The 27,710-nt window shown below is 38.6% G+C and overlaps 1 protein-coding gene across 7 annotated transcripts in view; it reads right to left on the bottom strand.

The window, feature by feature from the left end:
- The window catches only part of FBXW7 (F-box and WD repeat domain containing 7), a 172,712-nt gene extending 146,697 nt beyond the window's left edge, over positions 1–26,015 (bottom strand). For 4 of the 7 annotated variants that reach the window (XM_026088215.1, XM_026088220.1, XM_026088219.1 and 1 more), the window contains exons 1-2: positions 25,969–26,015; positions 24,971–25,059 (exon numbers count right to left, since the gene is read on the bottom strand). In XM_026088215.1, the coding sequence (XP_025944000.1) occupies positions 24,971–24,973 (3 nt within the window). In that variant the 5' untranslated portion in view covers positions 24,974–25,059; positions 25,969–26,015. Of the gene's footprint in view, positions 1–20,721; positions 20,810–24,960; positions 25,060–25,829 lie in introns of all 7 variants that reach the window. The other 3 variants (XM_026088218.1, XM_026088217.1, XM_026088216.1) reach the window with 3 other exon arrangements.
- Between the last annotated feature and the right edge of the window lie 1,695 nt (positions 26,016–27,710).

Genomic DNA, 27,710 nt, shown 5'->3' on the forward strand with positions numbered 1-27,710 from the left:
AAATAAATAAATAATAATAATAATAATAATAATTTTTCCCCCCTTTCTAACTTGAAAAAATGGGAAAGCCCTGAGAAAAAGCAGGCTGTGGGCTACCCAAATCCTGCAATAAGAATGGCTGCTAGGAAGCTGCGTGAGCCAGGAGGATATCAGGGAACGACAGCAAAAATGTAAACGGGGGAAGAACCGAGGAGGAAAGAATTTAAAGTAGGCTGTGAAAAGGTAACAGAGCCAACTCCCGAGAGGAGTTACGGGGCAGCAAGCGTAAGCGGCTTTGGTGAAGTCTTGCAGGAGTCCTTCACTCAGAGAGAAAAAAAGGATCCAGGAGCAGCAAAACTAATTCAAATGAGCAGACATAAAAAGGCCTTCTATAACCTTTAAAAAGTAGTATACTCTGGTTACAACAGTGACTACCTTTCTAACTTAACACATGCAGTTAACTCGCTATGAGAAATACCTCATTTTCATGAGATACTGGTACAATAACTACGTGCTACTTTCTCCTTTGCATATTGAACAAAAAGATGCAAGTAATATTGCAAAAAGCTCATTTTAATTGGTTTAAGAGAGTATGCAATACTGTTTCTGAAAGTAGGTGGTCTCACATTAACACAAATGCTTAACCTGATTACAGGATAATCTGACTTGAAATAATTGTCACTTACATTTATAGAGCTATCAGGGCTTGCCTAGTGCAGTAGCATCCTCTTTAGCAAAAGGTTAAGAAAAATGCAACTGACATGAAAGCAGCTTAAATGAATACATTGACGAAAAACTTCTCGTTTCTGCAATGCATTGAAAGCTTAATTTCTCTCCTGCTCTCTCTCCCCTCCCCTTTACTCTTTCCCTCTCTTTCCCCCTCCCTTTCTTTGGTTTAATGCTGAACTGAGCCTCTCCCTTCACCTTGCTCTGCCCTTTTGATATTCATGTTTCCATTAAATCAGTTTTCAGTAACATCTATATACCAGCATGCACAACAAATTGAACAATAAAAGAAAACCTTTGGTAGATAAAGACTACAGATGCAAACAATCAAAATAATGCAGTAACCTTTTACTTGCCTGCTGGAGGTACTGTCTGCTGCACAGAATTTTAAATCCTCATCTGCAGATGCAATTGAGCTGGTATTGCCAAGGACTTTGCTCTTCCTGTGCTGATTCTACACAGCTATTCATCGAAAGAGCACATTATATAGGAAATTTAAAGTAGTATCAGGTGAAACTACTCAGATGGCTAGAAAGGAACAACTTCTAAAAAAATCAGCTATTGCTCTGACCAGCCACATTTCAGAGATATGTCAGCCACATTAGTGAAGAAAGTCTTATTGCTGATGCATACTTGCCAGCAATGTGCAGGATGTGGAAGCAGAGAGAGCTAGTGAAAAAAAATTAATACACAGATTTAAAGTGCAAGGATCATGCTCTTATGCTCAGAACTTCACATATCCTGCATACCACAAAAATCTCTTTTCACAAGCGTCTATTGTTTATAAAGGTAAGAAAACGGTGGTTAAAAACAATCCTCGCATTCCCCTACTTTACAACCTGGTCTCTCAGTAGACTGCAGATGAGTTCTAATAAAAATATTCATACTGTACATACAGTATTTCTAATAAATGGAAACCCTACCTTTTTCTTTTGGCAGCATATAGTTAAGGATTACACAATTATATTTCTTAACAAGAGACAGACTAAACAAAACCACCAGTATTATGGATAATGGGTTTGAGTCTAATCAGGTTATAAAATAAAACAGTACCTCACTAGAATTTGTATTATTCTTAGCAGAAATGAAACGCCAGCAGTAAAGCCTGCTATTCATTATTTATGATTTTTTCCCCTCCTCATGTCAGCTTCCTTAATGTACTATTGATTCTAGGATGCATGCAGATAGGGCTCATGATAGACAAGCCACAGTTGTATAGAGTAAGTACCTGCAAAATAAATTAATATTTTTAGGAATATCTAAGCAACACTGCAGAATTTTTGTTTTTATCTATGGACAGGGGAATTTAAGTCCCTCTGATAGTGACGTAGTTCAACAAAGAACAAACTTTGTTTTTCACCAATAACTGTCCTATAATGTAATTTTAAAAAATGAGAACAGATTTTCTTAAATTTTACACTGCTGTTACCACAATATTTTGTTCCTCCTACTCTTCTAGTTTCTGACACCACAAAAATTTTCAATACATCTTTACTCCCTATGTTTCATAGGAAGTTAAAATTGGTTGCTATTAGTTTTTTTCATTACTTCCCTACTTCTAACTAAAATATTAGATGTGTAATGTTATCCTTTATATTATTCATTGACAGAAGAGAGAGTCATACAGACAACATCCTCAGAATTGTTGTTATATTTCAGAATACCAGTTACTTTTACTAGTATATGAGCTCTCACTACTTCTACAAACTGGTCAAATCCAAACTAAAAAAAAGGCAGGATTGTTTATGGTTTTAAAGGAACATTTATTGTACTAATAAAGCTTTCTTGTAATATTCTCCATTACAAGCCACAGCTGTTTTAAAAAAAAAGAAAATGTGAAGGAGAGATGATTTCATGCTAAGCTGAGGCCATACTCTTCTGTATGCAAAATCTAAATGGGCAAACAGCCAGACGCACTCTTAGTTAAAGAGCCTGGAAGAAATATCACTTGGACACAGAATGTGGAAAAGACTGTAGACTACGAAAAGCATAAGTAGTAATAAAAAAAACCAATGTGCAGAATATATACTTCACTATATTGTTCACAATGATATATATAGAAACAATATATAAATATGGAAATAAGGTTCCTGAACAAACAAATACGTACAGCTTTGGATAGGTGCAAGAACTGCAAGGGGGGGGAGACTTCCTGTAAAAGACATTCTCACCAAATTTCAGTGTAGCACATGATAAAGATACAGGAGCAAAAACTCTGTCTTGTATACAATTCATTTAAATCTTTAAATATATTGCTAAAATCTAAACATACAACATGGTGATATACAGTACAATGTTCAAGTTGAAAAAAGCCAACAGGTTTATTTCTTACATCTTTAGGAAGCAGCAAGAGAATACCAGAGAGGCTACACGTCTGCAGAGTTCAGAGGGACGGGAGAGAAAGTTTCTGCAACAGATGAATRAGTCTTAAAGAAACTCTTTGAAAGAGGGTATGAAACAGCAGAGTACTCTGACTTGTTCAGCGGCCTGGCCAGCTCCCTCCTTCTGCCTGCACAACTACTTAAGTTCCACTCTCAGAAAGTAAATCCAACATAACACAACCATCTAACGTTATACTTCTCAGAATAATCAAAAAAATGGCTAGTTTATATGTAAGCATACTTCCTTGCAATGAATTGGTCTTCTCAAAGTTGATTCTCAAATTGTTGCTTTAAAAAAAAGGGCTGTTTTCAATATATAACTAAATTTTAATACAGTCAGACTACACATCTGTTTGTGCAAGACAGAAATTAGCACAGGATAAGAATTCAGGCATTTTTAAAATTATTTTTCAAGTGAAGATGACAACAGTAGGAAAGAAATCTTTCAAACTTAATTAAAAATAATACAACTTATTAAGAATTTATACCATCATGAACTATACATACCTAAGCTCTTTATTTCATCAGAATCCTAAAAACTGTTTGATATACAGTGACATATATCAAGAGCCCTTTCGTATACCAGTATGATAGGTAAATAGATAAAAGACAGTTTCTAATTGAAGATTTACTACAGGTAATAAAAAAAAAATCTTTAAATAAATAAATAATTCCAGTTGGAGAAGCAGTAAATTGCCTTAAAAAGATGCATCATCTCCTGCACGCTCAAAAAAAATCAGAGAAGATTCCAATTTAAAGATGTCAAAATATCCTTTGGATGTTTGGATTCTCATCTCAAGAATAATAAAACAAAAAATTGAAAATAAAACAAAAACGCACTCATACAAGTCCACTGTGCCTACAATAGAGCATTTTCAAAGCAGTTACAGGAAGGAATTTCCAATTTCAGTCGTGTGGTCCAAGATACAATGCAACAGAAGTGGTTTTCAGCTTCACCAGCCTTTCTCAAAACCCTGCTAGTTTTTTTTCTTTATTTGGCCAAGCAGATACATGGGTAGTCAAACTCAAACTCATTCTTCGCCCTCCCACAAAAGAGGAACTACAAAAAAGAGTTTGAAAATGAAAGGAGAGGCAATACAATACTGTTCCAGAATTATACAAATTTGTACAATATAGTACAGGACAAACACTGGGTGTACCTCCTCCTGGGACACCATCTCGTGTCTGACCCCCTTTGCAGATGATGAGTTTTCTGATTTGGAAAAACGACATATCAAGAACACTCCTCCCCAAAACCCAACAGTGATACTCTTCCAAACCTCACCCATGGTGATAAAAGGAAAACAAACAGCCCTAACATTCACAGTACCAGGATGTGTTTTCTTGAGCTCCTGGGGACTTGGGTGGGCTTGCCACCTTCCCATGAGCAGCAGAGGCATGTGGCCAGAACTCTACCTTCCAGGGGCACAAAAGCATCACAATGTGAGCAGTTCTGGGGTCTGCTTTTTATTTATTTGTTCTCAACCATTTTAAAGAACCACTGCATCACTTACCAGACTCAGGCTGAGTTCATTCATTATACCCAAACTGCATTTCTTTGACTTTGCTACATTTCTCCTAGCTGAGGCATCATTTGATATCTACTGCAAGTTGATGCTATAAGGAGGAAAGTTTTTCCTGCATATGATTAAAGTACTTTGAACATTTATTTTAATGTACTCAGGCAATGAAGAAGTAAATCACTTATAGGTTAAAATCCGGAAAACTAAATCTAGTTGTTACTCCTATCAAGCAAGTGAGCCTGCACTCTGTGAAACCAATGCAGCACACTAGATGTTTTGCTCCCATTTCCATTTGTGCTCCTCTGCAGCCTGAGTTACCCACTTCACAACTGGTGGGTCTCGGTCCATAATTTTGTCAAATATAAATATACTGACAGCATGAAATGCTCTATCCTGCTCAGGGAACACACTCAGTAACAGAGGCTACGCTAGACAGAACTCTTAAGTCCACTGAGCAAATACATGGATATAAGGTGAAGAGATGAGAAAGAAGCAGCCTAGATAAGACAGTAAAAGAGTGGAAAGAATTTAACATTTCCATTAGAGCCAAAATATTTGCACTCTAAAATTTAATCCCTCCAATCCACAGGAGCTGAATACTATGGAATATGTAGTAAAACATTTGAGAATATGCTGTATTTGCTCTTACCTAAGGGCTGTGTGTAGGCTAGTCTCCCTACTCTCCTGGCCATCCTGACCCCCACATGGCCTTTTTCACTCCATGGTTTCAATTAGCTTTACTGTAGGCAGGCAAGGAAGCAAGCAGCAAAAAACTAAAAAAGGAGAAATTGCTAACATCTCTTTGACCAGGGCTGAGTGCCCCAGCCACAGGTCCTGCCTCCCCAGCTAACTTCCCTATGCTTCTCTCCACAAAGGGCTTCTTCCTCCTCCCATCATATTTACCTCTTCATCTGGGCTGACTACCTATTTAAAGTTATGCACCTTGAACAATTCCTGGCACCTGCCAAGATGGAAGAAAATCCTTTCTGCTGTCTCCCTTCTATAAGGGAGAGAAAATGTTTAGCCTGGACAGTGAGTATAGTCTAGCGAGGGTAACCAGCGTGGGGCTGTGAGGATGTCTCCTGAGAGAGCAGGAGATGATCCAGTGGCAGATTTCTGGATGCCTTTTCTAGTGGACTGAAGGACAACAGATTTTATAATTTGGCTTGGGAGCTAAATCACTTAGCTTAAGTAGTGCTGCTGATGGACATGTGGTCCCTGGCATTAGATAGGAAGCCTACATTTGAGTCATAAACACAGCCGTCAGCAGCCACTGACACCAAATTAGGTATAGAGCTATTACAGCTAGATACGGGGACATCTGCACAGGAGTTGTTCCTCTCCTCCAGTCCTCCCCAACGCACTTATGGTTTTACTGAGTAGTCTCTATTTCCCCTTCTCTTCTCACCTCTCCCCTCTTCCCTAAAAACCATCTGTACATGACAGTTTTCTACACAGCACAGGAAAACAGCTAGAGATTTTAAACAACTAAACACAAGTCAGTAATCCTTCAAGTAAATAATAAAATAAATTCACATTACTGTATTTTATCTACTTATTTTCAGTATGCTAGAGTTTTACCTCGTAAGTATTAAAAGCTGTTGAAGACACCTCACTCATCTGTTTTTAGCAGTTGTGGATTTGCCTCCTCTGGAGCTCAGGGAAGCAGTTTGGGATTGTGGGACAGGCATATTAGCTCCCTGCCAAATTATAACTGAGTATTCAAATAGTTAATGTTTTCCTCAGAGGTAAGATTCACTGCAAGCACTGACTATTTCTCTCTTTCAAAGCTACTGTTTCAAGCTGTCTGCTGATCTATCAATTTATGCTTGGTACTTCTTTCTAAAGGTGACTTAATTAGAAGTGCTACCCCTTTTCTAACAAAAAGAACAACAACAAAAAAATCTTAAAAAAAGCTGTAACAAGAGAGTTGATGTTTTACAGAAAGAGGGATGCTGCTATAAAGTTCTAGCCTGTAATATCACAGAGAAAGCAAGTAGCTAATCATTTTGCGGCAGATTTCAGGGCCACCCATTTGCATTACTACTGGTGGAGCTGATGGCGAGAACAGCATCTCTCTCAGAACAATCACCATGTCTCCACTGAGAAGATGGTAATTTTTCCACAAAAAAGTGCAGGATACTAACCAGAGATCTCCTGCCACACCCTTCGTACCGCTGGCCTTTGACCTGGTGAGGCTGAAACACTAGTCTTCAGCAGAGACTGTGACCCCCCCCCCCCCGCCTTTGTGCAAGGTTGCCACAAATGACTTACCCTGGGAGCAGCACCTGAGCCCTGCTCACCTTGTCTCCTGGGGCAAATGGGGAGGGAACAGGCTTAACCTTACATAAACTTGTATTCATGTGTCACGAAAGCCTAATGTTTAAAAAAGTGTCAGGCCTGGTGTGTGTGAGCAGACTGACTGCACGGCCCATTCATAGCCAGCTCCAGCCAAAACGACAAGGAAGGAGCGAGCACACTCCCTCCCCGGCTACTGGGAAAAGTGCTGTGCTCATCCAGCTAGATACATGGGCACCATTTCTATGGAGAACAGGCTGAAGAAGAGAAAGGCTCTTTTGTACAGTCAGCTATTCAATACTGTAATTATCATGTGCCCAAGTCAAATCACACCCTAAAACAAGAGTACAGGTGAATTGCATTTTTTTGTTCACTGATTTCAAGCATTACTCAGAATTGTGATTTTTTTTTAATGTAATTTATTTACTCTCATCCATAATCTAGGCCTTCACAGGACTGCAGATACAGGTCAGTTTTATGAAATCCAGTCTCTCAGCAATGTTTTTTGAAAATACCACAAAAAACAAACAAACAAACAAAAAAACCCTGAGATTTATCCATGGCTGAATAGACAGGAAAGCAGTCCTTCACTTTCTGGTTCACAGACATGAATATTTCAAATAAGAAACCTTGAAAGCCAATTTCAAAGTTAAGAGAGAAGGAAAAGAAAAGCCTTACAAAGAGCAGTGTTCCTACTGTATTTCATGTTAAATCAASAACCACAACAAATACAGTTATTCCAATCCTTCCTAATCTTCAGGCTGCTACAAACAAGTAGATTGGCAGTTAGTACATTTAAGATGCAGAAGACCCAAAGATGACTGGCTACTTCAAATAAAAGCTTATGAATGTTAACAGTACTGTCATCTGACAACAGACATTTTTGCCCCTTTCCTCCACTCATGCCTCATCCTACAGGCTTTATTAAGGCAAAGTATTCACTAGAATATTTCAGAAGGTAAAATTTATATCCAAAGTACTTAGTGATAGTCATTGCCAAATGCCATTGCCAATCCTGTGCAATGTGCTCTAGGTGACCCTGCTTGAGCAGGGGGGTTGGACTAGATGATCTCCAGAGGTCCCTTCCAACCTCAGCGATTTTGTGATTCTGAAGGCCAATGGTATCCTGGGGTGCATCAGGAAGAGTGTTGCCAGSAGGTTGAGGGAGGTGATCCTCCCCCTCTACTCAGCCCTGGTGAGGCCCCATCTGGAGTACTGCGTCCAGTTCTGGGCTCCCCAGTACAAGAGGGATGTGGCACTACTGGAGCAAGTCCAGCGAAGGGCTACAAAGATGATTAGGGGACTGGAGCATCTCTCTTATGAGGAAAGGCTGAGAGAGCTGGGCCTGTTTAGCTTGGAGAAGAGAAGGCTGAGAGGAGATCTTATCAACGTGTACAAGTATCTGAAGGGAGGGTGTCGAGAGGATGGGACCAGACTCTTTTCAGTGGTGCCSAGYRACAGGACGCGAGGCAATGGGCACAAACTGAAACACAGACACTTCCATCTGAACATGAGGAAAAACTTTTTCACTGTGAGGGTGACAGAGCACTGGAACAGGTTGCCCAGAGAGGTGGTGGAGTCTCCTTCTCTGGAGATATTCAAAACCCACCTGGACACGATCCTGTGCAATGTGCTCTAGGTGACCCTGCTTGAGCAGGGGGGTTGGACTAGATGATCTCCAGAGGTCCCTTCCAACCTCAGCGATTCTGTGATTCTATGGGTTGGTTGTATGTGAATTCCTGTGGCAATCCTGCTGGCTCAAGCAGCGATATCCCCAGCCTCTGCGGCCTCCTCCATCTGTCCTGTTCTCCTTTTTCCTCTACGTCCACCTTTGGCTTATGTTGACAAGCTCATATGTAAAATGGCACAGTGATCTAAATTGGTGATCTTAAGAAGTGCAGCTGCCTTTTTTTCCTGGGTTATTTTTCAGCCAGATCAATTTTCCTGTTCTTCTCTGTACGTCTAAATGATCACTTATACCCTCTGTATACCTCTCTGTATGGGCGAGTGTGGGGCTGAAGTGAGGGACCAAAGGCTGTGTAATCTGGCATAAGCTTCACTGCTGCTAAGAGTGAAACTGTTGATAAGATCTCCTCTCAGCCTTCTCTTCTCCAAGCTAAACAGGCCCAGCTCTCTCAGCCTTTCCTCATAAGAGAGATGCTCCAGTCCCCTAATCATCTTTGTAGCCCTTCGCTGGACTTGCTCCAGTAGTGCCACATCCCTCTTGCACTGGGGAGCCCAGAACTGGACGCAGTACTCCATGGATGCCACGCGCAACACTGATGAAAGCATTTGTTGCTCCGTCCCTCACTTCCTTGTCTATAGAACGGGGTGAACGCTACTTATTTATGCTTACAGCACTCTGGTAAGAGAAAGAAGTTAGAGACTAAATAATTTACTTACTAAATTAATTAGGAGGGATATAATTTTCTTTTAAAGACAGGACAAGAAAAGCAGTTGATAGGAGAAAAAAGTAGTTTTCTTTCCTTTTCCTGTAACTGAAGTAGACAGGAAATAAATGTTAAGGTTTTCGCCATTATAGAGCCAGCTTGCCACAGAAAAAGAAGTGTTCAAAACCAAGAAGAGAATTGCAACAATAAATGTTCCCAATCTTGCTCAGTGGAAGAGCTGGATGCCTTCTAGCATGCTACTCAAGCAAAGACTTTCAAAGGACTCCACTTAGTTAAGTAAGGTTGCCTTTGCATTTGACCAGCAAGCAGACCCAAGATGTTACTGGGGGGGGGGGAAGAGCAGGGGGAGGACAAAAAAATGGACTTAGAGTTAGTAACCTAACTCTAAAGGATAATGAGCGATCAATACAACATCCCAAACACATTTTCTTTACTTATTGACAAAACAAAAGCTTTCTTCTAAATGACAACCAGTCCTTGTGTTTTAAGGCTCATCATTTTTTTGGACATTAACAAGCTCTGGTTAATAGCAGGATACACAAGACCATTAAGTAGCGAGGTCATAGTGAGGTCACCTGTGCATAAACTGGAAGCCAAGTTCTACATACAGGTATCTTTTTGCACCCACTAAGCAGTAAGCAGATAGGATAAACCAAGAAGAAAGCCACACAATGTCATATAAAGTTTAGTAAGTTAAAATAATTAACAGGAAGAAGAAATATGCATACAAGAACTTGCTAAATTCAGATCTGATTATGTACCTTTTAACAGCATTTACTTTTATAATTAAGAGAACGTATTCAACTTCTCTCCRGTTCTGAACATTTTCATCCTAGAACATCCAATTTACAAGTAACCTTTAGAATATATAAAACATGTTTGTTTTCAAGCTTCAGGGAATAATATTTCCCTAAAGCAACACTGAGGTGAACTGATTAGTAYACAAGTATACACAAGAACCCTAAATGACAGCTACTTCACATTCTGGGTTGAAGACACACTACAGAAATGCTTGTTTTTGTTAATGATTGTAGAACGGCTGGTGTGATATACTCAAAAGAGTGCATCCCAGCAACCCATTCCCAGCTCAGAGTTTCCTAAGTGGTATACTAAACAATGTACCATCTATGGAGTTCTGTAGTATCTTGTTAGACCAAGTAATAGTTTTTTCTGTTGGGATGGGATCCATCATTTTCTTTCGTTCTGCGTAGTCTCCATTCTAACATAAACCTCAGTTTATTTCATATGTAGTAGTACTGTAAACCAAATGCTGAAGAACACAGGCATGGTGAAGTCTGGTTTTGCTCAGGACTATTTTTGTCTGTCATAACTAATCAACTTCAATTAAATTAAATACATTAGTTAATCAATGTAACTAATGTATCAGTTGCAATTTAGACCCAGGGATTCATGCACTACAAAACATTTTTTTCCTTTTGTCAGCTGGTATAATAAGGGATATTACCCCTCTTCCTTCCCCCACCCATGACAAGCCTTTCCTTACTCTTATCCTTCAATCATCACAGCTACAATGATATGACATGTTGTATCCACTGCTCAGGAGGCCTATGACATGCTACATCTCACACATTCCATCATATGTAAACTATCAATAAATGAATCTAAACCTCTTTGGCATTAAGCTTATAAACTGGCAGAAGAGAAAGCATATACAATCTGGCACAACTATTTATTTTCTCAATGAATAAGATTTAAATCAGCAGAACACCATTAAGAGTTCTCCCAGGTTGTTTCTTGGAGCTTTTTAAATTGAGTCATCTTCAACATTTCAGTTTTACATGAACATTATAGTTCTAGATTTCATCAGCCAGGAGTGACTTTATTAAAACACACAGATAATATTTATTTGCATTCTATGGAGTATTTGCTCAGTCAATAACTTTTCCTATAAAGAACTGCAACTGTCCTCCCTGTATCATTCTAGTACCTAGAAATGTTACCTGCTTCCATAGCCCTGATTACTGTGGTCCAGTTTCCAGACTCCTAAAAACCCAACTTTGAGTTTTCCTGCTTTCAGCAAGCAGCCAATCTTCTGGCACAAGGCTCCTAAGAGCTGGCGTACAGAATTCTCTTGAACATAGCACGGGCCTTTCCAAGCAGCTATTTCCAACCATTTTACATGCTCATTCTAGTACCGTCTCTGCATACTAGGCCAACCTAAAAAAGTAGTAGCATCTTAGGAGCACGTCAGATAAGATTAATTCTTTTAGGAACTCTTGTCATCTTCAGTATTTCAAAGTGCTATTTTATTGGCTGTTCCCTTCTTCTTGCAGATAATTTCTATCCTTACCCACAAGTTTTTCTACTCAATATTTAATCCTTGGCTGTTTAATGTAAATGAGTCTTCATGGAAGGTATGCCAATCAGTCACATGTTGAACCCACTGGCCAAAATACCAGTTTCAGCAAGGAGCAGAGAACTTTGTAATAAGCCTCTAGGTACAAACAATGCCTATAACTAGTAAAAAGGAGGGGAAAAAAGCAAACTGTTTTCAATTGCAAGATTCTATTTTTATCCTAGTATTTTAGACAAGCAAAAAGGTTCACCCAAATTTAAGGAATCATTTCCCTTAAAATTTTCCAATAAGAATTATTCTCTAAAGTTTATATTCAGCTAAATATTTCATCACCCTCCAGTAACTGGCAATTCACCACGTACTTCAAAACTTCAGTTAGAGACAACTGCAAGTCATGTTATTAAATATTTATATATTTTGCACATAGAAACTGAATTATAAAAGTGGTATTCTGACCCAAACTAAATTAGTGCCCGTTTACCTTAAAAATGTTTGACTGTAAAGTGCAACAGTTGAGGAACTGCTTCATAAGCAGCTCAGTCAACAGTGCAGACTCTGTTCTGTAATATCATTAGCTGTCTCAATTTAGACCATTCTACCAGGCAGTCTAAAGCAGAGCTTAATCCATAAACTATCCTGCAAAAGAACTTCCTTTGCCATCCCTGCAAGCAGATGGCAGTGGCCATTTTCAAGATGACTAGATTGTTTTCATTTGTGTTGGAGCAACCATGACCGCTCTTCAGCTCTATCCCACTGAAGGCAAGTCATCCTCCTAACAGCCATTCAAGGAAAAGACAAGAAACAGAAAAGCACCCTTCTTTGCAGAGATGGAATAAAACACATTAAAGAATGAAGGGCTGGCCATCAATTAAAATCAATAGCCTCAGTTTTCTTAGCAGAACAGATTTTGGCAGCTAAAAAAATTTTTGCATAATGACCAGCTCTAGGACAAAGGGGAGTAATGTGCACTAAGTGCCTCCTTGGAAATGTGTTGTGGTTTCCAGATGACAAAAAAAAAAAGTATATGAAGTTACTAATTTGTGTTCTCTGACGCGTTAAAGTTAAGGAACAGAACTATAAATTCAGCTCGCAATTCCTATCTAATATGTCAGAAAACATCCGGGATCTTTCTGCAAATAACAGCTAAAGAAAATACACTTTCATTTAATTATTCAAAACACATCTACCTCAAGATTTGCCCTAACAGTAAAGGTTATACAAAAAGCTAAAAAGAATTTAAAAATAGAGTTCCAGTGAAAAAAAACATTTCTGATGAATCAGGAGTTGCTACAACTACTTAAAGCAAGCAACAACAAAAAAGCATTATTTTTGGAATTAATGTCCCAGGAGATCCTATTTCAAACTCTGACTTCTTTTTCACTGAGAACACTGAAAAAAATTGGTGTTAAATTCTTGAAAGCAAGCTACTTCACAAGTGAAACTTGAGACAATGGTACAAAAACAATTTGGCTGGGCAACTTCACCTTTGTACCTCTTAGCAGAGGTTTAAACGTCAAATCATCATAAAGTGATCTGTATTAAATGTTTTTTGGAAATAATTCATGCATTATTTTGAGTTACCTTCATTTTACTGCAAAGTATATTGCTGACAAAGTTTGCAATGCACACAATTCGCATAACAAACAACACAGGCTCACAAGAGGTTCAGATATGGATCAGATTTAACTGACAGATGAAGGCACACAGGCTGCAACAGGGGGACGGTATTCCTAAAGCACAGGAGACCCTTGGCCAAGACCCCATCAAGAGCAGCTCCTTGTAGAAGCTCATTCACTGACTACCAAAAACTAATGAACCAGAACGGTCTCAGGAGGGCAGTGAAGAGTTCTGCAAGCTCCCACCTGGCAGCGAGCAGGACCAGCAGATGGGCAGTGTCTGTGCTCCCTTCCATAGCTCACATGTTCTGTAGGACCAAAATTCCAAAGTTTTTTTGAGTTCAACCTGCCTTGTATTACATACCATAGAACAAGTAAGAATTCCGTACAGATGCTAAAATTGCAAAAGACTAATTTTAACAGCTAAAGAACATTTCACCATCATTTTACCCTACTTTGGCTTTACTGAAGATAGCCTTCTCTCTGTGTATCAAAAGTTCCAAATATAGGTTTGTATTAGAAAGACATAACTCCTGTGAAGACAAACTTCCTCCTGCATTAACTCACACCAAACTGAGCATTTGTAAGATATAAGCTACTCTAATTTATACATTTGCTATAAAAGGTCCAATATATTAATTTTCAGGTCTTAAAAGAAATAGGCTAGATATATTTTCAGGTAACTTCTTTTATCTAGGACCTTTTACTGTCACAGAAGAGTAACAAAGACTTTAACTTTGCATAACAAAGTGACAGTCTATCTTGGAGAGAGTCCTTCTTGCAGACTCTTCTTGGAGGCACACCGTGAGAGGACAAAGGCAATAGACACAAATTGCAACAACAGAAATTCTGATTAGATGTTCTGGGAAAAAAAAAAATTTTTCACACCATGAGCAGTCAAACACTAGAGCAGGATGCCCAGAGAGGCTATGGAATTCCTGTCCCTGGAGATATTCAAAACTCATCCTGAACAGTGCTCTGAGCAACCTAATCTAAGCTGGTCCTGCTTCCGGGGGGGGGGGGGGCTGGACTGGATGATCACCAAAATTCCTTTCCAGTCTAAACTATCCTAGTAGTCTGTGAAACTGAAAGGAAGATTACAAAATCATTTCAAATGTCCCATTATAAAACAATATATTAACACACATACACTCAAAAACCAAACAAACAGCACTATGTATCTGGTGTGAAATTGAGGAAAGGGTTGTAGAAATAAATATCAATTTATTTATTTAAGATAGCCACCTTCTTGTCTCCGTAGGGTTCTGTTTTATCTCTGGATAATCAAAATTGAAGTATCTTTTTAAAAATACGTCAACAGTTAGTAATATTTAAATAAAAATCCCAAACTCACATTTCTTTTGAAATGTCATGACTTGGTTTTACAATAGAAGACTGACAGGTTTTTTTTTTTTAATCTTATCAAATGAACTATACTGGTCTCACTATTTTAATGATGATTGACAGATGACTGCTAAAATAGGGAGAAGCCATAAAAGTTTTTAAAAAGATACAAATAGTATTTGTTTGATGCAATGCTGGGGGAGGCTGCCATAAAGAGATGAGGCCAGTATGATCTAACAGGTAAGAACAGAGGCTATCGAAGTGTCATACAGGCATCACTAGTGACACTCAAGCTACTTCCAAGTTGTACGTACTCCACAGAGTCTGGAGTATGTACATACTCTCAGAGACAGGAGGCTATTGCTGCTGCTGCAGGAGGCTTCCTGCACATGCACAGAAGTGCACCCTAGTTCTCTACCCAAAGCAAGAAGAAGGGAAAATCCAGAGCACTTCTGATGTATTTGTTTGGAGCTCTGGTACACCGACAGGAGTGAGTAGAAGCTGAACTCCTGACTCTCCATTGGATTTTTCCTCCAGTACTGAAGCTTTGACCTCTGCTACTGACTACAGAGTCAGATTTTCATTCTGCCTACCCTAAAAAAAAAAAAAAAAAAAGAGTTCAGACATAAGGGATCTCAGCAGTCTCTAATCCAACCTTCTACTCAAATGGGGTCCACACTGTATTCACAGCAGATTGCTCAGGGCTTTGTCCATTCAAGGCTCAAAAACCTCTGAAGACATAGTGAAGGTATGCATTCTGGGGGTCTGCCAAAGCATGTGGATATTTACAAATAAGGATATAAGAAAAAGGGAATGCTACAAGCAGAATTGGAACGGACTTCAGTAAATGCAACTGCTTGGGCAATTGGAAATGAAAGAGTAAATCTAATGAGTCAATGATTTTTGAAAATACCATACAATTGTTAACAATATAAAGCAAATGGCATTATACACACAAACAACAGCACAGAAAGCATCTCAAAATTACTCTGACTGGCCTGGAGCCAAGAACAGTTGCTGTCACCAGTGGTGGTAATTGCTACAGTGACTCCTGAAAGCATCACCCAAATGCTTTGGAAATGCTTGACATACAAGAATAAAATTCAGCATGCAGCAACAGTCTGAGCTGATACAGCATGAGCAAGGCTGCATTTGTCAAGGCCTGCTAAAAGGATGCTGCAGCAATCATGATACCAGATGATGACAGCTGGGATGAGAGGTTTAACTATGTGGATAGAATAAGAACCTCGCAGGTTTTCTACGGAAAGAATCAATGTTATTGCACATGCAAAACGACAACAGCAGTTTCTGTTTCTGGAGATATGCTATTTTTCAAACTCATACTGAGACAATGGGAAGTGTTGTTGAATGATGGACCACACTTTATCCATACTTCTGGCAGTCTTTCTGTCCAGTGGGCTGCTACAGATATACAGCCAGCTTTTTGCATCACAGATCCCACCGGTCAGACACAAAGTGCCCCCTTCCACCTTCACAGATATGCAGGGGGGACAAGGGGACATTTCTCAGAGCACTGCTAGGCCTGGCAATGCCGTATCAGTGAATGGAAACAGTGAAAGACCTGCCACTCGGAGGAGCTGTAGCCACAGACCATTTTAAATCCTTGCCCTCCACTCTGGAAAACGCAAACCTGGTAACAGTCATCATTCTTGCACAGTAAGTGTTCTGCAACTAATTTTCTCCTGCCTTCCTGCCCTTGATAACATTCCACAACAGAGCAACTAGACTCAGACTTGACATTTTGTTTAGCAGAGACTCACCTTTCCCTGACATCTAGAAGCTGTAGTTAACCAYGTGTCTTCAAGAAGTGAAGTTAATATCGAAACAAAATTTTAGAAGTTGTAAGGTTCAGAGCAATAGTCTCTCACCTCCAGCATGCTCATTTCAAATGAAGCTATGACACACAACCTAGTAACTTTTTAGAAATTACCATTTAAACATGAAACTGAAATCATTAACTCATACATTTAAGTAGTTTCATTTAGAGGAAAAAAAAATAGAATAAACTAATGCTATCACCTCAGTTGCTCCCCATCTTTTAAATATAATTTACTTTTGCAAGTGTGTAGCATGTTTTTCTGATCATGATGAAATTCAATTATGAAATTTCCTGATAAATATGAGAAATTCACTATTTCTCCTAAATTCCCACCATCTTGAACAGCAAACAGAACACCGAGTCCATTTTTTGCTGAATTAACTTTTGAGTAGTTTCACAACAGTTTTCTTCCATCTATCATCTGTCTGTCACTATCAACCAGACAGAAGCTGCCTGCTTCAATGCACAAAAAAAAGTGAGTGAACAAGCATAGAGAACTAATTCTAAATTTTACAGAAAAGTCAACTTTTAGACATTAAAATGGTCTCTCATTTATGGTCTTCCCTAGGTCAGTCTCAAAATTTTGTCTGAAGCTATATTATTAGAGTAGCAAATACACAGAAATGTGAAACACAAGTATGAAAAGAGACCGGATTCCCTGAATCCCAATGTGTGAAAACCAGACTATCTAAACTCATTCAGTAACCTTGTCTAAAAGCCACAACACCATTCTTGCCAAAAACTAAGGTAGTGCAAATGCCCTCTCCAAAATACTACTATTCATGTTTATCCTTTTGAGCACACACCTCCTTCACAAATCAAACAAAAGAAACAGTAACAGAGCATTCAGTCTTACCTAAAAATACAAGAAACAACAATGACCAAAACTCTAGAAAGGCAGCTCACAACAGAGGCCTGAAGAAACTGGAGTTGTTCAGTTTGAAGCAGTGCCTCTCCACCTCTTTGGTGGCTGAGCCTCRTGGCGAGGTTCAGCACATCTCCTTCCATTCTGCACTCTGGGGCCAGACCATGTCTTTCTTCCTCTCCCTGTGGCGCTGCTGCTGTCTGTTTCTCAGCCTCCCAAGCATGAGCGTTCCCACGTCTAAGAGCACATTGCTAAGACCAGGCCTCAGTTTTCATGACTCTCATGTGGTCCTGGTTCCTGCTGAGCAAGATGCGAGTTATAAAGCATGGACTCCTAAGCTGCAGAGATGAGCCACAGCTGGTGCACAAGCCACCTCAGAGAATCACACAGCCAAGCATAGAGCCTGAAACTGCCAGAGCTAGAGATGTGACATGCAGCTGTCCCACTGTTAATGCCAGTACCCACCACAACCAAGGATAGTACCATGCCACAAAGGTCTGTAGACTTCTGGCTTAGAAGACAAGAGCAAGGAGGGGCATGATAACTCTCTCCAATGTGAAAAGTCTACCTGCATGGAGGAAAGATGCTATTTATCCCGTCCACAGCAAATATAGAGAAAAAGAGGGGGGAAAAAAGGGGGGGGAGAGGGGGCTGAGCTGCAGTAGAGATCATCTGGCAGACACTGAGAAGAAGCGGGCAAAGAGCTAGAGCAAGTCTATGGCTCAGAGTGGCAGAACAGACTGGCTAGGGAAAACATGGACTCTTCATCACCAAAGACTCAGAGAGGTTAAAACAATCCTGACAGACACTGGCCTAGTACAGTTAGTTTTTGTCTTGAGAAAGAGGGGTCTCAATGATCTCCCAAAGTCCCTTGTGCCCTGGTTTCTCTCATTAAGCACAGGTAATAAAGTACCAGAACATTAGTAAAATTTCTAACGACAGTTTCATGGGACCTACTATCACATCACAATTGGCATTTTAGTAAGTATGTCAGAAGCCATAGCAATGTAGCTGGTAATGCTCTCTACTGGAAATAAAGGAGGAGGAAACGCTTTAGAGTTCAAAGCCATGGTGGCTTCCTGAAACAGAAAGCAAATTCATTTTGCTGTGTTTCAAAGATCTGATTTAAACAAATAATCCTAATTCACTGTAAACATGAATACTGCTATTCAGAGCTGAAGAGGGAAAAAGCAGAGCAAACACCTTCATGACCTCGGTTTTCTGAACATCTACAAAAGATAAAGGTTCTTTTTCCTTCATCAGCTCAACTACTTGACTTACTTCACTAGACACATATGATAGAACAAAGAATAGGCTGGACGATGGTATTATACAATGTTTAAAGGGTGTTTTACTATTCATAACCAAGAGCAATAGATACTACAAGCTATCACTACAAGGCTTTACAACAGATGGATGATTAACTAGAACATGGATGAGGTTGTTTTATGAAGCCTCTCTGGTGTACTCTTCCATTAGCAATGTCATAGTTGACATTGCTTCARAAAGATCACATCACACAAACACAGCACAGTAATTAAAGAACTTTCAGTCGATCAAAGCTAAATTGCAACCACAAGGAATTTGTTGGTTACAAAATTTATATCACAAAGTTGAAGAAAATGAAAGGCTGAAAAGTTTGCTAAGAATTCTGTCATCATCAGATGCATTTTGGAGTGCAATATTTTGGTGACAGAGTAATAAGAGATATTTGTATCACCCAGCTGTGGGCATAAGGTATCTCAATTGCATACTTTTGCAATCTTCTGACCCCAAATCCAAACACATTGCAAAATCTGAATAGTATGCCAAAAAACATTTTCACAACGGTACAATATACATCGAAGATGACAGGAAGAGGAGGAACTGTTGCATGTTCTCTGTCAAGATGACCCAGGATTCAACTGGAGATTCTAAGCAGAACCTTTGCATTATTAATGTTGCCTTTTCCTTTTCATTCTGAGGGAGGAGGAGATGAGACTGCTGAATAACTCCTGTGGGATTACTGAATTTTGGATCAAAGTGAATGCTAATTTTCAAAGCTGGTAACAAAGAACAGAATGGGGAAAATTTGAGATGGTCTTTTTTGATTTTGAAATGCTAACCTCCAATTATGTCCTCAGTTATATCTGTACAGCCTTAAAGCCTTCAAATCAAAAATTAAGGGCACCTTCTATGCAGTCTAAATTCATTCTTTATGGTTACATAGGTTTAGTTCTGCTAAACGGAACTGCGTAAACAAGTCTGCAACTGCAAAACAAAAAGGAAATGAATTCAGCAATTTTGCAATAACATGAAAAAGTACACGTGCCACAGCATATGTATGAATCCACACTGAGAATAACTTAAAGTTATGTTTACAGAGGCACTGGAATTTAAGTTATGGCCATTGGGAAAGATTAACATGGAGTTGTTTGTGCATTTTGATCACCAACTGTCTAAACAGATAATCACAAAGAGGTGAGGTGGTGAAGTATTACATTAAACTTGTCCTGTTTGAAGGATGAAGGTTATTTAACAGATTTATGGATGTTAATGCATTGTTACAGATGTTGATTCAATTAACACGACTTTGGTGGAAACATTAAGCAACGAAAGTGCCTACATATTAATCCATGTATTTTCTCAGATTTCTAAAAAAAAAAAAACCAAAAAACAAAAAACAAAAAAATCCCCCACAATTTCAACATCCCCTCTAGGGATCTCTGATTAATCAGTTAACTGAGTGAGAAGGAAGAAGCAATTGCATGCACCCTCTGATCAGCTTCACACATAAAGAAATACAAAACATTAATAGGCCATTAATAGAGTGATTAACATTGATCTTTTGATCACATCAAGGGGTCATTCTTCCAGGATTTGTTTGAAACTACTACTAATTATAACTTGGCTGAGGAGGGTGGGGTTTTTGTTGTTTTTTTTTGTTTTGTTTTTACATTGGAATAACCAATTTTTCAGGATGCAATATTTCCCAAGAATAATCCATGATAACCTCAAATAGTTCCAACCCTGTGAATTAAGCTACTCACACAAGAGTAAGTACCATGAATAAGCCTTTYGTTTTTTTTATGAGGTTTTCAGAGACTGAGGATCATCTGTCCTGTTAAGGGTAAAGAATGCAATGTAGCATAACTTCTCTCAAACTAGGAAAAATATTACTTTTAGGCCAAAACTTTTTATTACTAACCTCACATGCCAATCTTTTGATAGCAACAGTCAATATAGTGATTCCCTGAGCATCACCTTCCATAGCTGTCATTTCCTTATATGCCATTAAATTATGTACATAAAGTTAGACAGACTAGCTTATTCTCTGTTATCATTGTAACACAGTACTCTCCATTCCAATTTTCAGGCCATGATTTGCAAACAAACAAACAAAAAAATCCTTCACAGAAAAAGACAGATGTAGATAAAATACCTGTGAAATGTAGCTAACTTCAGAGTAATGGGAATTTTCAGTGTGTCATTTCAAAAGAGACAGGATGCCAAATTTTCTGCTGGAACAGCTGACGAAGAACATAGTGATCAGTCTTTGATATTAAGGAGATTTTGCAATTTTGTTTATTTCCTATTTGTTTTAGTTTAGATAAGATTAAGTAAGGTTGTGTCAAAGCAATTCTTAACAGCCCCTGGGGGCTTTCAAGTTCTCTGAACAGGCTATCCAATTTTAGCATCAGGTATGGAAAACTAGCAATTCTGTTTACTTACTTATCTTGTACTAGTAGGCAGAATAAATTTCACATTCTAGCAGAGAGAGTGTCACTGAAGTGGATACATGTCAAGAAATTCCCCAGAATGATCTTGGGGAAAAAGTCTATGCAAAAACACTCTCAGGTATCTAACATTTTTCTGTGTTAATGTGGACCTGCAGCTAATTATGAAAGACTCAAAGATGGTAAGTACTCTGGTCTACTGTACCATATGTGTTGTTCCACTCCGTATCCATAATCCAGTGGACCCACTTAATGCAGTTGTTCCATTTACCTAGATATATGCCATTTCTTATAGAAGAAAGTTCAGTTGATCCAGGTCTTCATTATCTTGAGAGTGAATTACCACAATGTGCTCTATATACAGATACTTCTTGGGACAACTCTAAAACAACACTGCATGAGAACATCTTGGGTTCTCATTGATTTGCATAAAGGCATCCATTTTTCTGTGCAATACTCTGGTAAATTGACATAAGATACTCAGTTTAACAGCTGATCTAAGTCTACATTCAGATTCATATGCAATATCAATAAATTATTCTTTAAGATCCTTCAGTTCTGTAGCCATCTAAATATTCTTTCAAAATATTAGGATTTAAACAGGAAAATAAATAATGTATTTATTACATACATCCTATTTTAATGGGATAAAGTCCAATTCTTTGCAAACCATGTCAGCAATTCCCAGTAGTTCAAGACACCATATTATCAGTGTAATACTAAGTTCTAATATCACAAAACCAAAAAAAAATTTTTTTAAAGATAGTATTACTATAGAAGTCATCAAAACCAGTCTAAACTGTAACAAAGAGACACAAGACCCTCATGAGGGCACCAAGCACCTTTGAAAATAGACAAGGATACTGATAAATTTCTCATTTCCCACAACTGAGATATCATAATCAATTCAGGGTTGACTATCAACTCAAGTTTGGCCCAYGATATAAAATTCTATCCAACTAACAATAAAGAATAATGGAAGCATTTATTAGAGAAGGAAGGGCTGTTTGTTTTACAGTTCCCATTTGTTTGCTGACAAAATATTCTGCCTGACTTTACAGAAGAGCAGTGCTCAGAATGAACAAACAGAAAAGAATTAAAATGGGACACAGTTCTCTCTCCCACTAACCAAAGTACCAATAGAGAAGCACAAAAAGGAAGGTAAAAATGAAACTGACTTAAAATTGACCAATCTTTTAAAAAAATTGGAATTTCTTTGCTAAAAGAATTCCATTTTAACAATCCAACCCGAGGAGCATTTCCTTCCACAATTTGAATTTCACTTATACAAATCCCCAAACTTGAAAGAAATGAAAAAACACAAATCCTTTCTAATGGCATGCAGCATGTCAGATCCTTTCTGCTTGCTGCTGTTTAAATTGGCATGACAGCTACTCAAAATCTGCAGAACCCAAACAGGGGAGAAAATACATATTAGCAAACTGAGGAGCACCGGCAGCAGATTCAGGTGTTGCAGACATCTCTGCCCCCCAAGACCCAGCTTCCTGTGGTGCTGCCTCTGTTCTTGTTTATGAGCTGTAATCCTACCCACACAATAGCAGAACGATCCTGTTCCTTCCTGCAGCAGCAACAGGAGCATCTGTACTGTGGGCTATTTTTAGAAGCTACCAGTCCAGAGCCATTTAAGAGAGGAATGAAGAGCTGCAGGCCAGAATACAGGATTTGCCTCCAAGTTACTGCTGGATCTGACTCGCAGGAAAGTGTCAAGGTCTTAGTGCCCTTCACCACCTAGAACAAGGACTCAAGCTGAGATAGGCTTGCTGGAGCAATGTTTTGCTTCTCTCATGTTGCTTCAGGATCTCCTAGAGGTCTGCAGCAGTTTTTGTCTGCGGCGTTTCCAGCTCCAGACAGAGATCACTTCTCGGATCACACTCGGATGATGTCTGCAGGCTCCTCTTTGCAGCCCAGGGGTTAAAACGTTTTACAGACAACGCAAGGCTTTGCTTCTGAATTATCATATGACTGCAGGATCCCAAACCCAAAGTTTAGGCCTATAATTGATATGCCTTAGCTTAATACTGTGCAGTACTTCTTTCCAATTCATTGGACCACAGAAAGATACATGTTGAATATCAGTGCACCAAATGATCTGTAGACTTTTATATCCACTCCTAGGAGTGTAATAGCATATCTAAACTGTATACTGGAAATCCGAGTAAAGCACCACTTCATTAAATGACAATTCTAGCATGAGAAATTTTCAACCATTAAAATCAGCATGTCTTCTTGGCTATTTTTGTAATTAATTTCAGACAAGGGAAACAAACAACACTTTAAAATATGAATAGTCTGTCTTACAGGTAATGATTTACAAGATCCAGACAGGGCATTTAAAAGTTCTTAGAATTCAAGCTGTCTTCAAAAGCAAAAAGTGAAGTACTAACATTATCTTTTCTCAATAGCCTGATCACTTTGAGGAAGTTTCTTCAGAGTTCCTTGCAAGCTGCTTAAAAACTATAGGCAAAGTTTTCCCATCAGAAGAGGGGGAAAGGAAAGAAAATTATTGTATCTGACATTTAGATCTCAGAATCCCAAACAGCTAACTTTCCAGACATTAAGTCATATAATTTTATATTTCAAACTCTAGCAAAAAGGGCTCATGTTGTTTTAAGACTCTGCATTTGGCTTCTGTGAAGCACCAACAAACTCAGAGGAAGCTGTATCAAGGTCTTAGTTTCCTGAGGCAAAAGAAAATAAAAATGTGCACTTCTAGCAATAATGTATCAGCATCAAAACTTGTAGTGACACATATCTTCGCATACCTATGGAGGAACCAGATTGCCATTGAGCTTTCAGTAAATATTCAGTGCCAATGAGGAGTATTAATACATTCCTCCTCTCAGTTTTGTCTCTAAAGCTTTGAAAATCCACACGCAGAATCTGCCAACCTTATTTCAGCTACGGGCTGTTCATATGCACTCTTTGCAATCAAGGACAACTTTAATTCAGACATTTTACTACATGCACATGTTGCAGGAGTTTCAACACTAGACAGGCGTATACAATGCTAAATTCCAGCACAGATTTGAGGCAGTATACTTGTGCCCGTATGCTATTAGAAGCATGACAGGTATCCTGCTGGAGTGTGGTACATTCCACTGACGCAGCTCTTCCTGGAGCTGAAGGGTCCACATTCATTTGACATATGATATTTAATGGGGCATGCAGGCCAATTGTATGGATCTAAATAGCCACCCAGTTATCCCTGGATTTGTGACAGCTGAAATAACAGGAAGAACAACTCATTCTGAGGGGCTTTTTTGCTTTTTTGGATTGTTTGGTTTGTTGGTGAGGCTTTTTTTCCCTGAGGAGTAGGGGAAAGGATATACTCACACCTTAACATTTCACTGTGAAACTTTAGTGCGTCCATCTGTCTCTCTCACACATACTGAGCTGTTCAAGAATTCTCTGTCTGATCTTTAGCATAATTATTGCTCACGGTGCACTATAAAGATGTTTTTTCTTCTCTCTGCCTTCGACTCCTCAATTAATCCCTTTATTGGATCATGGATTAACGCAACAACTATAGCAGCAAGCCCTTTCCGTGAGTATAAAAAAACATAAGGTGGGGACCATTAAACAGTGCAAGTTTACACTTTCTGGCATTTGTGGGTTTGTTTCAGATAATTTGTGCATTACAGGAAATTTACATTTAGTTGAATGTGTTTTGAACAATAGACAGGACAGAAATCTAGCACCTGCTAAAACACTTCCACAAAAATTTAAATAATTAAAACAAACCCACATTTTCATTAAAACATCTAATGTCCAATAAAACTAAGAGCAAGTCATTTTAAGTCACTGCTCCCATTAAACAATGAATAATAATCCTGAGCTGAGACTTCAAATACTGTACATAAACAATTTCACTGTCTTTCCACCTTTTAAAGGCAACATTAAATTGAGCATATTAGATGACTTACAAACTACTACCATTTGAATGTAGAATGCTGAAATATTGGTGCCGCTTCTTTTCCACACTGAAATAACACTGTATTACGCTATCATCACAGACTGTGATCCTGTTAAAAAAAAAAACAAAAAAAAMCAACAACTAATAATCAGAGTAGTTTTTAGCCAAGGATCTCAAAGCCCTTTATAATTTCAGCCAAGTATTCATGTTTTTCAGAAGATGAGACACAAAAAAGAAGCAGTACACTCTTAAGTAAGCAAATCTCAGAGAAAGTCAGTGGCAGAAGCTAGGAACAGAAAATCCTGTTCTCTGAAGCATCATGCCACTGCTCTCTCTACATCTCCACCACCAAAGGACTGACGGAAAAACAGCAGCTACATGAGTTAAAAATAACTTATGATTAGCAAGACAGCAATGAAGACAGAAGCCCTGTGTAAACTAAATGAGCCAGAGATTTTAAGATAGAACTAGACTAAACTGGGGAAAGTTCACATTATAAGGTTAGGTTAACATTCTGCTCAATTAAATGGATTTGACTTTTCTAAGACAACAATTTTTATCTCAAGAACACTATTAAAGGCACTGACAGTGTAAAGCAAAAATTATCTTCTATTAGTCAAACTGATAGAGTTGTAGAGACTAGACAAGCTTTTAGCCACAGAGGACCTCCAGATCTCAAAACAAACAAACAAAAACACCCCACGCCCTTTCGGAACTGACTTCAAGTTGAGAATATCTGCTGTGGTTTCAACTGGGTTATGTTAGTCAATGTAAGAGTGGTTGGTAACCTATGGAGTGGAGAGAGACAGATTTTCAGGGAAGAAGGAAAAAGTTAAACTTTGTTGGACAAAGAGGACAAAATAGTCAGTTAATATTTACCTGTGATATACCGAACAGTTAGAGGAGGAGAAAAATTTATGATGTTCCACAAAACCACTCTCGTAAGCCCACGACAGGCAGCAGAATCCTGAATTTTAAAACCTGAAGGTTTGTCTTTTGAAGGCACTTTTGGGCCTACCTTGGCTAAACTCTGACCTCCCAGTTCATCCTGATGTTCTTGCTTGCCTGAAAAAACAAGGTTTAGGTCTTTTCTCACTTGGAGATGTAAATTCATTCTGTTGCTTAGGAAAAGACACAGCCTAACACATTTTCTGCAGCATACAGTAAACTGTGTGCATTTTGGCCTTTAGATATCAATGAACATGCGATAGGGAAGACTTATTTTACTTCCATAAGAACATTTGATACATTGGATTAAGCACATTACATTCTGGTGTGTGAATATGCAGGACCCACAGATTCTGCTGATTTTATTGGAAACAGGGTTAGGAGGGAGAAGAGCAAAGTGTAGGATGAAGATTCATTGCCAAGCTTTGCATCTGTTGCTCTTCAGGACCTGGTACTATTTGATGCAAGTTTGTCTGCAAAAAGTTTGGCTCCAATGAACTTCAAGGTAGAGGATTACCTGAAGGCTAAGAGAGGGACAGAGTGAAATTTCTTCCTCATAGGTCTTCCAGTAAAGGTGGTAATGTTTAATCATTTTCTGTATAGATTCCAAGCTAGAATGCTAAACTACAGTGGGGACTTTTTATTTATTGTACTGCAGTACTTTCTTATATGATATTCAGAGATGTTACTTATTTCTCTAGAGGAATAGTCTTCTGAGGTATAGATCCATTTTTGTTTTGTAAGATGAATATCAAAAGCACTCTCCTTATTGCAGAAGCAGTGATATCCAAGGGCCAAACTGCACACATTTTATTGTATGTTGTAGATGATTGCTGGCTTCATAACAACAGGTGTGTTAGGCTGTGTCTTCTTTCTTTAATATATGTAGTTTATGGGCTGTCATTTGTTACTAGGGCTGGATGTTTAGGAAGTTGATGTTGATGAAGAAACATATAATGAAAAAGCACACCATGGTTCTGGACAGCTAAAACTCTGCAATCTATTTCTTTATTTTTACTTAGGTTAGCTTTCCAGCAAAAACTGTACCAGGATTACCACTTTTCTTTGATAGTTACAGTTAGCATCAGTTGCCATCACATACTCAAGCTACAAATGGTGCACAGTCATTACAACATCAATACAACCACAAAACCAGTTCTCAATAGCAAGCTATTCAAACACAGAAAAATTCCATGTAGAAAGATGACAGGAAGATAAGTATATTATTCAAAGCTACACAACATCTTCCATTCCATTACTTATGACTTTTGGACATTAAGGATTTATGAATATCAATTGGGCTTAGCCAATTGCAGCCTCTTAACTGAATTTCCATGCTGACTGCCTTTACTTTTACAGTACCCATTGTAATATCAAAATCCTCACAAACCTTATTCTAAACCATTCTTAGGGTGTAAGTTATCTTCCAGTTTTATATATGGGTAGGTGAGGTACAAATCCACTGGCCTGCACAGAGTTACCCAGGAACACCTGTGAATGCCTGCCAAAATGCAATACTAACATAGTCTCTGAAGAGGTGGCTCCTTCAAAAAAAAAAAAAAAAAAAAAAGCCGATGAAAGAATCATAGCTACAGCTGAAGTCTTCAATCTCTGATTTGATGGCACAGCATACATGAAACATGCTGATGAATCAGCTGTGATAAAGAACACAGCTTTCAGGTAGTTGTCTGAATCTGAATGAAAATTATTTTATCATACATTCTAATAATCAAGAACTTCTCTAACTCTTGAATGAGACTTTTAAAGTCAAGTTTTAGGATCTTGAAGAAAGTCAAATATCTTGAAGATGCA

Source organism: Apteryx rowi, unplaced genomic scaffold, assembly GCF_003343035.1.
Source record: "Apteryx rowi isolate R43461 unplaced genomic scaffold, aptRow1 scaffold_76, whole genome shotgun sequence".
Lineage (NCBI taxonomy): Eukaryota > Metazoa > Chordata > Aves > Apterygiformes > Apterygidae > Apteryx > Apteryx rowi.